The 11432-nt window shown below is 43.1% G+C and overlaps 1 protein-coding gene across 1 annotated transcript; it reads right to left on the minus strand.

Annotated features, from left to right (window-relative positions):
• Positions 1-363: 363 nt before the first annotated feature.
• On the minus strand, positions 364-8588 carry ercc4 (excision repair cross-complementation group 4). Its single transcript, XM_028567865.1, has 10 exons — positions 8269-8588; positions 7335-7515; positions 5441-5636; positions 5103-5310; positions 4295-4475; positions 4073-4204; positions 3843-3947; positions 1786-2452; positions 1567-1679; positions 364-1405 (listed from the first exon to the last, which is right to left on the minus strand). The coding sequence occupies exons 1-10, from the start codon at positions 8443-8445 to the stop codon at positions 666-668; spliced, it is 2700 nt and encodes an 899-aa protein (XP_028423666.1). The 5' UTR covers positions 8446-8588; the 3' UTR covers positions 364-665.
• Between the last annotated feature and the right edge of the window lie 2844 nt (positions 8589-11432).

An 11432-nucleotide genomic window follows, 5' to 3' on the forward strand; every position in this document is an offset into this window, starting at 1 on the left:
ATAATTATTGATTATGTACGTTGTATGCTTTTGTATGTCTGGTTATTTTGGTTGTATGTATTTGTCCTTTTGCTATGTCTGGAAATGTTTTTCTCTCACTCGCAAAAGAGATCTTGATCTCAATGAGATTACCTGATTAAATAAAGGTTATACTGTATATATAAATAACACTGACTAGAGTAAAAGGTACTACCCCAAAAGACATCAACACTTGAATATTTTAAAATAATTTATGTTGAATGTATATTTTTGTGTGTGCTGTAGCATTTAGGGTTATACAAACTGTGTTCTAGAAAGCTTTATTTTGAAACAGGTTATACAAAACAATTATAAAATATTGAAAAACTTTTTTGTTGAGTTATTTAAAACAAATCTAATGTTCTATTTTCAGAATAGTTTACAATATAAAAAACACTGCATTATTTCAGTTCATTCTGTACATTAATATAATACACATTTCACTTTTGATGATAAAGACTCATACTGAACAAATGTAAGGTGTGAACTCAGTCTGTATCGTTTTACATTAACGTCGCTGTCATCCAACTTTACAATGTAAAACTAATCCTGATACCAGGACAAATATATTTATATACAATCAGATGCTTTAAAAGTAGAAGAAGGCATATTTTCCCTTTACTTTCCCTCTATTTCTTTACTGCCTATCATGTCTGTTTGGCCCTTTGCATTGGAGCAGGAACATCAGCGACATTATGCAGAAACTCATAGAGCAACTTAGCGTTGCTGGCATTCCCGAGTATTTCTGCTAGCTTGTCCTGACTGAGTTTGGCCAAATCTGCCAGACTGTCTGCATTTTTCACAAGAACCCGATAGTTTTTTGTATTGACCCCAGGCATTTTCAACAGGAAGTCATAAGGTCCGGGGTTGTAGAGGTCTGCCGATTCAGCCACCATGTCTGACTCGGCTGTGACTGCCTGAGCTGCTGCAGCATCGGGTTCAGAGCGACCTTGCTTCAGCTCCAGGAAGAGCTCAGCTGTGGCGTGTGGGGAGGGGCACCAGAGTATACGCAGCCGGGGGAAATGCAAGGTGAGTAAGGTGAGTTTTGAAGAAATATCATTGGACGAGATCTCATGACGGTAATCTGATCGGGCCGTTAAGGAAAACGGTTTTGCTGGGTCAAACTCAATGAGAAGCACTGGTTTTTTGTAGTAGCGGGTCATGGAGAGACACTGGGTGTAGAGGCGGCCGCTCTGCAACGAGCCAATCAGATCACTGACGCTCTTGCGCTCGACGCATGTGTCCGGGGTCAGGATGTAGTCACCTACTTCTAGGGTGACGGGCTCGATGTCCAGCCCACGGCGGTGCAGCAGGGAGGGCAGTTCACTGCGGAACTCCCTCATGTCCACGATGACTCGCGAGGGCTCTTTGGGCTGCTCCTGGCCTCCTGGTTGTTGGACAGAAAATGGAAATACTAAGTAATCAGACACTTATTCAAGAACACTTGGGACATTTATGACAAAGTAAACTGTCCTGGAAATTCAAAGATAATCAAAAAAAAACAGGGAACAAATCTACACTTTTCAAAAATGACTAAAATAGACATGCCTGCTTTGCGGGTGTTAGTGGTGGCATTGGCAGGCTCTAAATTTCTAGCAAGGTCCAGGTTGGTGTCTTCTCGCCCCTCCCTCTCCTCTGGGACGACCATAGTAGCCTTTTCCCTGCAGAGAAACAAACATACAAGTGCCAATGAGAAGCCGACACTTCAACAAAACACACGTCAACAGATACTCCCCAGGTGCTGGAGGAGAAAGAGTTGGTTCTGACCTGATCAGGTGTTCAAAAGCCTTCTTTTCCTTAGACAGCGCCGTCAGGTACTTCTGTTCTTCTGTCGAGCCTCCGTAGATGAGGAAATACACCCTCAGTGCCTTTCCGGGCCTGCTGGCTTTGTAGATCTCCAGCTGTCGGACGAAACTGAGTTCAGCGTCGTACAGCACCACGAAACCGGGCTCCACCTCGTGCAGCACCCGCGTCAAGCTGTGGGGGTCAGTGAGGCCTTTCAGTGGGTGGAGGACAGTCAGCGGCTCCTTCAGGATGCCATAGTAGGCGTCCGATGACAAATCCAGCTTCAGCTGTTCTTCCTCCCCTCCGTCCTCCCCCATCAGTTCATCCTCATCTCCACTGCTGCCCATCGCAGCTGTTTCATCCATCTCCTCTTTCCCCACCATCTGGGTCAGGGTCAGGGATGGCCTTTTTTTACTCTTTGTGGACTTTGTGGGTTTTTTCTGTGCAGGCTCCTTTCCCTTGGCTCCTTTTTTAGGCCAGCCGTTGCCCTTTTTGTGCAAGTCAAGTTCAAAGGCAGCGGCTGCAGCAGAGTCCCGCTTACCGATTGTGCGGGCATACAGTCGGTTAAGCATCCAGTCAGAGCCGCGCCTGATGTACTGCTGCAGCTGGGCACAAGTCCGGTCATCGCTGGCACAGATCAGCACCCGACCTGGTGGCGGCATGTTAAGCAGTTAGGACGGATACCTCTCCTATTGTACCTTTACCGACACCACCATTTATCTCAACCAAGTCATACTTAACATCTATCATCAATGAAGGTACAATAATGAATGTGTATCAACAGTTTGTCTCAGTTTGAAGAAAAAAAGAAGAGCCGGATGCTTCATGTTCCATTGTCAGATGAGCCAATGTCCTGACACAGGGGAGACTTGCTGTTCGGTGCAATTTCAACGGTTTATCCATTACTTTAAGCTAACTGTTTCAACTTATCTGCGAACTAGTTTTCATGCACTCTCAATTTGTGGGTAGAGATGTTCCGATACCGATACTCGATACCGCCTAAAACGCTGGTATCGGTAAATACTGGAGTTTATGCACCGATCCGATACCACGTAATTAAGACCTAAAGAAAATCTACATTAAAGTAGTTTATTTATGTTCTTTTTCCGTTATAACTGACTGTCAAACTGGATAATAAAAGAATGTTCTGTGGCATTCATTGTTTGTGTTTGTTCATGTTTCAGAAAGAGTTTGCCCTGAGCCAGACCGACAACAAAGATAGAAATCATATCACATCCATACAGGGATAGTAGTATACAGTTGTTAAAACATAATAAAATATATGACACACTGGTATCGGATTGGTACTCGGTAATCGGCCGATACGCAAGTTCAGAATCGGTATCAGGAAGCAAAAAATGGTATCGGACCATCTCTATATGCGGGGTTCAAATGTTACAGCTGAATCTAAATGTGAATATATTCTTTTATCCAAATTGTGATTTCTGGTTCTTTCAAATTCCTTGAGCTACTCCACAATCTTTCCACGTACCCCCTGCTCTGACCAGTAAAAATATCTACTGGGAGAAAGCCCTATACCATACTGAGTATTTTCAAATTCAGTACAGTGTGTGTGTGTGTATGTATGTGTGTGTGTGTGATAAAGTCTAAAACGCAGTAGCACAAGGCAGCGAACCAGGACAAACCAGCACACCCTCAGGACGACTTTGTGAAATGGCAGCCATGTTTAGGCTGACCTCTGCTGGTTCTACATTTAAAATTCAATTTGTAGATTCAAAGGCAATTTCAATGGACAACAAAACCACCTTTTACAAACTAGTAGTCGTTTCTATGAAATGATGTTAATATTTTATATATTAATACATAATCATACAGTCTATGGGTTTATCTCACACAAAACGGTGTGACTGCAGCTGTTGTCGTTGCCTAGCAACGGAAAATAGCTTCCTTGCGCACACTTTGATGACGTATACCTGCGCTGCACCTTGCCTCTGCGCCGTACCTTGCAGTGCGCAAAGAGCACATTCCTTATCACGTGTAGGCGGCTTTATAGTGCTTTAACAGAACTGGGCTCTAACCTGGTTCATCTTCAGAGCTCTTGTTTTCCTTCTCAATCTCCTGCAGTACCTCCGTCAGAGCATCCCACTTTGGGCTCTTTTCCAGCACCAGTTCTCGCTTCACCTCTGAAACACACACACATACACTGAGCCTTGAGTAACTCCAACGTCGGTGCACACACAGGCAGATAATGTTGCAAATATCTACTCTGAAGAGCACAGTGTCTGAGAACTGTTCATCGGTCAGTTACCTAAGGCAGAGGACGACTTCGGTTTCTCTGCCTCCGCTCCCACTTTGAGTTTCTTCTTGCTCTCAGGGATGCGGTACACTCTACCTCTGGCATTCATAAACATGGAGGTACTGGAGTCGAGGAACAACCACCCTGATGGATGAATCAAACATGGATAAAGGTGGCTCACCACAAAGACTAAACACAATGATTTACCCCATGTACTTCCAAGTTCTAGTTTACCTGAATTGGATCCAAAGATCTTTTGGCTGGAGCGCAGCGACTCGAGCAAATTGAGGAAGGTGACGCAGTCGTACTGGGTGAGGTAGAGCAGGAGAACCCTCAGCACTTTCAGGTCCTGGACCAGGGCCTTGGTCTTTGCTCCCAGCTGGTGCCACAAGGGGTCCAGGTAGTGACGGATGGTCTGGATGGGAGTAAGGCAAAACACAGCCTTAAAAATGAAAATTCAACTCAAACATAGGTCAACAACAAGGTATTTGGACAACAACAGGTGTGTTGTTACAGTATAAGTGATATTTTCTACTCAGTCATAGTATTACTGGGGTTCTCCAGTTATTTGTAATGATTGCAAAAATCATCTGTGTCCAAGTGAATCTGGCACATCCGTATAGGACTTTAAAGTGAGCGGTAAATCTGTCAATAAGTCATCTGATGATATTAGTCTTGGGTGAATAGTCAACTATAGAATGTGAGGTCATATTGGTTTTTTTTATATATTTTTCAAATGTTTCCTGACACTTCTCCATTAAGAAGTGTGTAAGCTGTACACTATTAACAGCTTTAATAACATTTTGGGTACCAATTTAGGAGGTTCATCTTGCTATTTATCATTGACACTACTTGTAAAAAAAGATCCGCCATAAGAATGATCTGTGTGCCAGCTTTTCATAAAGTTTTTTTTTTTTTTTTTTTTTTTCCTGTCCTCATTACATTAGGCCATCTAAAAACAGAAGCAGAATGTATTATATTTCAACATCAAATTCCATGCCAATGCACATTTGGGGCCAGTGTCATAAACACAGTGGCAGACCTTTTCAAAGGCGTTGCCGAGCGTGTTCTCCACGGAGAGGTCCTCGGCCTCTAGGGTGGGGTTGTAGCGTTTCAGCTCCTTCAGGCAGGCGCTCATGATATCCAGGATGGAGCTCTGGATGGCCCTCATAGCCGGCGTCAGTGACACATGGAGCTCTACCACGTCGGGCTTGTGCCTGTCCAGCGCAGTGTTTACTGATGCTTGAAACCTGTTGAACCAAGCAGGTTAAGAGAGCAAGGGTGAAGAAGGATGAGGGAAGAACGCAGTCTTTGTGAAACTACACATGGGCTTTTCTTGCTATGTCTGCTGTGAAAAAGGTCTATTATGTTCGACGGTACCTGGGCCACAGGTAGAGCTTCTTGACGAAGAGGTTCCTCATCACACGCTCCACCTGGCAGAAGCCCGAGGAGAAGGACGTGGCCTTGTCAGTGAAGGCTTTAATGAAGCCCGTCTTGTTCTTCTGTCTGAACAGACGAAGGATGAAAGCCTCCTGACACGATTCAATGATTTTATGAGCACGATACACCAGGATGCCTGAGGGGGTGGTACAGAAAGATAGTCTGTGCATGTTAGTCTGGGTTTCTGTTTGGTGCTGAGACCACACTCAGTTACCAGACAAATAGAGAATTCTGTAAATTGAGCCGTGCAACACCCATCAATAAATATGGGGGGGAAACGTATTTGATGAAAGTGGTTTTATTGTTTAGTTATGGTACATTTAGCTTTATACTTAACATGAAATGCTTGTCTTAAAGTGTATTTTACTCAATCTGTACATGGTTTACAAGTATCTTCATGTTACAACAAAAGAGTTTGACTTTTAGATGAAAATAATCAGCATTGTTTTTGTGTGCGTTTCTCAAAAGACTATAATTAAAGATATTGGCCAATTAATTCTTTTATCTCTCTTGTTAGTCCCCATATTAAAAGACATGTCTATCAAATTGTGAGTGACAACATGTTTGAAATATTGTTGGACAGTGCATTTAGTATTACTATTGTTCCTTCATACCTCAAATGGACAGCGCTGTTAGCACTGAAATGCCTTTAAAGCTAAAGCTAAAATATTACTTTTTGCCATAACAGTAACTAACAGTACTAATCAGATCATCTGTGAAAAAATAATGTGTTTTGCCTCCTCCTGGTGCTCCAAATGGCATAAGGGAAACAACCAATCAGAGCAGAGGAGTCTGACTGCTCGTGAACTGCGATCAAACTGTCAAACTAAAATGTTTTCAGAAACATATTTAGAGTACTGTTTAGCTGTAAAATGAGATTTGCTCCGGCCAATTTTGGCTCGACTTGGTCACAAACGTTCTCACTTTACAGCTAAACAGAACACTAAAATATGTTTCTGAAAACATTTGAGGGAAAAAATAGGCAATGCATTAACAGAATCTATATTCACATTTGATGATGCGCTACCTAGTTTTAAAGTTGACCGCAGTTCACAAGCAGTCATCAACGCTGTGGAAACTTGCAAATGCCATTAGGAACGCTAGGGGGAGGCAGATTATCTGTCTAATGTGCTACTGCAAATATGACAAAAAGTTATTTTTATTGTATCAATTATTAATCCTACATTAAGGCCATTACAAAAAAAATAAATAAATCAGTAAACACAGGTGTAAAAATGTAAGTGATAACTGACATTATATAGGATGCAAATATAAAATTCATAAGCATGTGTTGTTACCAAAGTAAATTAAACTAATAATTGTTGGTGATCAATTAGTCTTGCATTGCCAAACCTTCCTCCGCAGTCTAGTTATAGGAGAAAAACGTGCTCTGGTTTATTGGCATTTCTTTAAACCAATCACAATTGTCATGGGCGGTGCTAAGCGCCGAGCGCAGCCACGGTGCCGCTGTAAAACAGCCTCGAGAAGGAACTTGTTTTGGTGGAACATGTGTACGTTTAAAGGTTGTATTAGTCGTGCAACAGAAAACTCAGAATGCACAGATAGTCTAGCCAGCTGTCTGGATTTACTCTGCAGAGATCTGAGGAGCAGTTAACCATAGTCCTCATAATTCCACCGGAGAAAGCGGAAGGTAACGGACATCCGTTCGAAAAGACAGACATCTGGCGGAATTTCCGGCAGAACGAGAGCAATCCCGGAAGTGGAACATCGTGGATATAGACTTATCAATCAATACGATCAATAAGATCATGATATGTAACAAACTAACATCAACATGGCCCTCATTTTAGTCATGATCAGGCAAGCGTCTGACCTGATATGAGATGAGCGGGGATGCGGTCAGTGAGGAAGTCGACCACCAGGATTCTGCTGGTGACGAAAAGCACTCCTCCTTCAGTGTAAACATTATAGCGCTCAGTGCTCTGCACGTCGCTGGTCACCGTCCTGGGTAGGTGGGTCACACCCTCCGCTCGCAACTGCTCCGTGAAATATTCCTGAGATGGGAAGACGAGAAAGAGAGTATTTAGTTAGACCGGCATGTGTGACTACAACTTAACCGAGTACGTGTTTTAAATGACAATGTTTTGATCCTACAGTGCAACAATAGGCCACTGAGGTGTGAAATTGCCCCGGAAATTTATAAAAGTATTGCACATGGGAAGGCAGCCAAAAAGAGCTGTATCGTGAGGTGCATTGCAGTAGTGTAGTTTATAATAACAAATAGGCTATGTGATGCTTATATAGACCCTTTTCAGACCGACATTTTGACATGTTAGATCTGGAAAAGCACATGTGTATTGTAATAACAACATGGCTTCATTCCAAGAAGTGTCTTAGTAGCCCATGACAGTTGAGTGAGCATGCACATTATCAGACCTCTGGAAATTACTCAACTGAATGCATCAATCATTAATGTTATAATTCCACCTGTGCTTTTCCTACTTTAACAAGTCTGCTGTGAAGATAATCCATTGTTCCCTTTATGTTGATAGTAGGACTAACGTCAGTACTTGCTTAGGAATTATTTTCAAACAGACACATTGTTTGAATGTCTTAGACCTAATTTCTGAAAACCACCTACAAAGCTCTGTTCTTTACATCTCGAGTAACAGTTTATATTAGCCTACTTTATCCATATTAGCCACCTCGCCTAGTTACGCTGCATCGTTAGCAACAAGTTATGAAGCCAAGTAGAGACGTGTTTAGATAGTGTAACTTAAGCTAACACTAAGCTATTTGCTCCTAACCTGTTCTGGTGTGGTTGTGTTGAGCAGAAGGACCAGGCTGCCCTGCTCCGAGTAAACCCGCATGAACTGCAGCAGGATGCGGTCTATCCCCATCCCCTCCGCTACCACTAGCAGCCCGTCACAGCCGAACAGACTCAGAAACATCTCCGTCTCAAACTCCAGCAGCGGCTCCGCCATGTTGGCGGCACAAGAACCACGAAAACAACCACGTTTTTCTCTTACTCCCAGTGATAAAAGTTACCAAAAAGCGACAGAAGTCTAGCAAGAGACAATAGTGGACTTGCTCGCATCTGGCACCTGGTCATTCAATGTTTTGAAGTTGCACATCCGGTCACGTGACACTAAAAAAAAAGAAAGAACAAAATAGAGAACGTGATAGTGAGCGTGCCAAGGGCGCCATCTAGTGACATGGAGGTCAAGATGTTCTGTTTTTACAAGACTTGAGAGTTTGGTTGCTGATGGTTTATTCAATATGAAACGAATGCAGCAAATGTGATTTTATCTCTTTGTAAATAGTTCATTATCACATTCTCATTAACATTTAATAACAATTTAAAAACTCTTCAATGTTGAGATTTTTTTTTTTATTTGACTGCAGACCAGACCTAACTTAATGAAATCCTTTTTTGTTGTTGTTGTTGTAAACTCACAGTCACAACTTTTTGATTTCAGATTTTTCCATAAGCATGTAAACGCACCAGTTATGATATTAAATGTATTCAAACAGAAGCTAATGTAATAATGTTAATGTCATGTTGATTTTAGAACATACTAAAATGAACCACTTTGGAGAAGGGTTAGCAATAAAGTATAAATGATTCATTTGGTTAAAGGTAATGTGTAGGAATTTCTCCCATCTAGCGTTGAGATCATATATCGCAATCAACTCTCTCACGCCACGCATTTCAAAGTACGTATTACAGCTACGGTAGCCTTCACACTTCAAAAAGCCGGTCTCTTGCTCTTTTCAATATCCTTTTTATTTTTCTGGGCGAAGAAGAAGACTCCTGTTCCTGAAATTTGGATTTTGAATATGTGTGGTCCTCCATGTTTCCTTCTCCAAACTTGCAGGGGGCCGGGAAGCTACGATACCCATTAGCAGCAATAGCAGCACCTGTGAGTTTATCATGGGACAGCGAAAACGCGAAAGGCGAAGCAGTATGTCCTGTATGTGCCTTACCGGCTAACGTATTTCAAGATGGCGCCAGAATATGGAGCGTCTACCCCAGTTCATGCGAATGCAAATGCAACATTTCAAGCCAAAAGGAATACTGGGAATTTATGGTGGTGGTAAATATTCATGAAAAAGGACAAGTTTGTGAACGGGCAACACAGATTTTGATAATGAACAACTAAAAACGTTGCACACTGGACCTTTAAATCATAATCAGCATGTTTCTAAATTCAGTTTTAAGAGACATTTTCTTCCTGACAAGATGAAAATCAATAAGATCAAGTCAAAATAGCTGGCTTTCAGATGCATTGATGTAATAATATCAGTATCAAACCAAAAAACCTCACACCAGTCAAACACTAATCTATTTTCAGTTAACTGCCACAATAACAAACACACTAATACACTATCAAACAATACAATGGGCCCCAGAAATTCAGGGTGCGGCGCCAATAGCTGTTTTAGTGACAGTATTAACCAGTTTTTGGGTGGATTATTCCTGTTATGCACAGACAGGAACAGTGCTGTAATGTGTTTGCATAACAAAGGCTGCCAGCTGGGCTTTGTAAAACCCTCTGTTGTGTCAGCCCACATTTCTCTGCCGTAAGAGAGGAGGGGACCTGAATAGGTCTGTGCTCACGAACAGCAGCAGGAGCAGGACGAGGCTGAGCCCACCAACACACTACACTACACTACACTACACTACACACACACACCACACACACACACACACACACACACACACACACACATACACACACACTCTCTATAATACAAACACATGGATGTTTAGTTACAAAGAGGCACCGACATGACTCACCATAGCTTTAAAAACTTCAGGCTTGAATTTAGCCACTTGTTGTTGTTGTTACATCTATCACTCTTCTGCTTTGTGTACTCCGTGTGGACCCAGATTATATAAAGCAACACCCTTGAGTGGGACTCATTAGAATGAGTTATCTGGATAATATGTTTTCTTTTCTTTTCACTTTGTCCTAATTTGCAAAGTTAGTTCAAGTTATCTTTGAAGGGACACAGGGAATTCTGCAGGTGAATGTGCATATGCATGTGTGTGTGTGTGTGTGTGTGTGTGTGTGTGTAAAACTAATTTCTTTTAATATCCTGATTTAGAATAAATGAGGGGTGAAGGACTGTTGCCGAAATGAAGTAAGTACATTAATTAAAACTCATTTCATTTCAGTAACTTGTCCATCACTTATGAGTTTCATTAATGCTGTCAACAAGTTCTTCAACATCTTTTGATAGAGTATAATTACTATATGGTCAAAGATATGTGGCCTGTCCATGACATCAACCCCATCCCACACTTTTGGGATGAACTGGAATGCCGACTATAAGCCAGACTATATATGGCCTTGTGATTCTCCGTGAACCATCACCTTATCGTGGTGGAGAGGTTTGTGTGTCTCTGTGAACCTGAGGGCTGTGTTGTCTGGAGCTTTGTGCTCCTGGTAGGGTCTCCCAAGGCAAAGTGGTCTCAGGTGAGGGGCCAGACAAAGAATGGTTCAAAAACCCCAATGAAGAAGCAAGGTAGAGATGGAGTGACCCTGCCCGGAGGAAGCCCGGGGCCCCCGTCTGGAGCCAGGCCCAGACGGCGGGCTCGTCGGCGAGCGCCTGGTGGCCGGGTTTGCCACGGAGCCCGGCCGGGCACAGCCCGAACAAGCTACGTGGCTCCCATCTCTCCAGCCCATGGGCCCACCACCTGTGGGAGGAACCGTTGGGGTCGGGTGCGATGCCACATGGGTGGCAGTGAAGGTCAGGGGCCTCGACGGACCAGACCCGGGCGGCAGACGCTGGCTCTGGGGACGTGGAACGTCACCTCTGTGGGGGAAGGAGCCGGAACTGGTGCGGGGGAGGTGGAGCGCTACCGGTTAGATCTGGTGGGGCTTACCTCTCACGCACAGTCTCGGTTCTGGAACCATACTCCTGGATAGGGGTTGGACTCTTTTCTTCTCCGGAGTTGCCCAGG

Source organism: Perca flavescens, chromosome 21 (assembly GCF_004354835.1).
Source record: "Perca flavescens isolate YP-PL-M2 chromosome 21, PFLA_1.0, whole genome shotgun sequence".
Classification (NCBI taxonomy): Eukaryota; Metazoa; Chordata; class Actinopteri; order Perciformes; family Percidae; genus Perca; species Perca flavescens.

What these genes read in the sequence shown, in the direction of transcription:
- ercc4 (XM_028567865.1), bottom strand. Translation starts at nt 8,445, where the DNA reads ATGGCGGAGCCGCTGCTGGAGTTTGAGACGGAGATGTTTCTGAGTCTG. An exon ending in ACACAACCACACCAGAACAG is followed by an intron (nt 7,516 to 8,268) that starts GTTAGGAGCAAA and finishes TTCCCATCTCAG; the next exon opens with GAATATTTCACGGAGCAGTT. An exon ending in TCGGCAACGCCTTTGAAAAG is followed by an intron (nt 4,476 to 5,102) that starts GTCTGCCACTGT and finishes ACTCCCATCCAG; the next exon opens with ACCATCCGTCACTACCTGGA.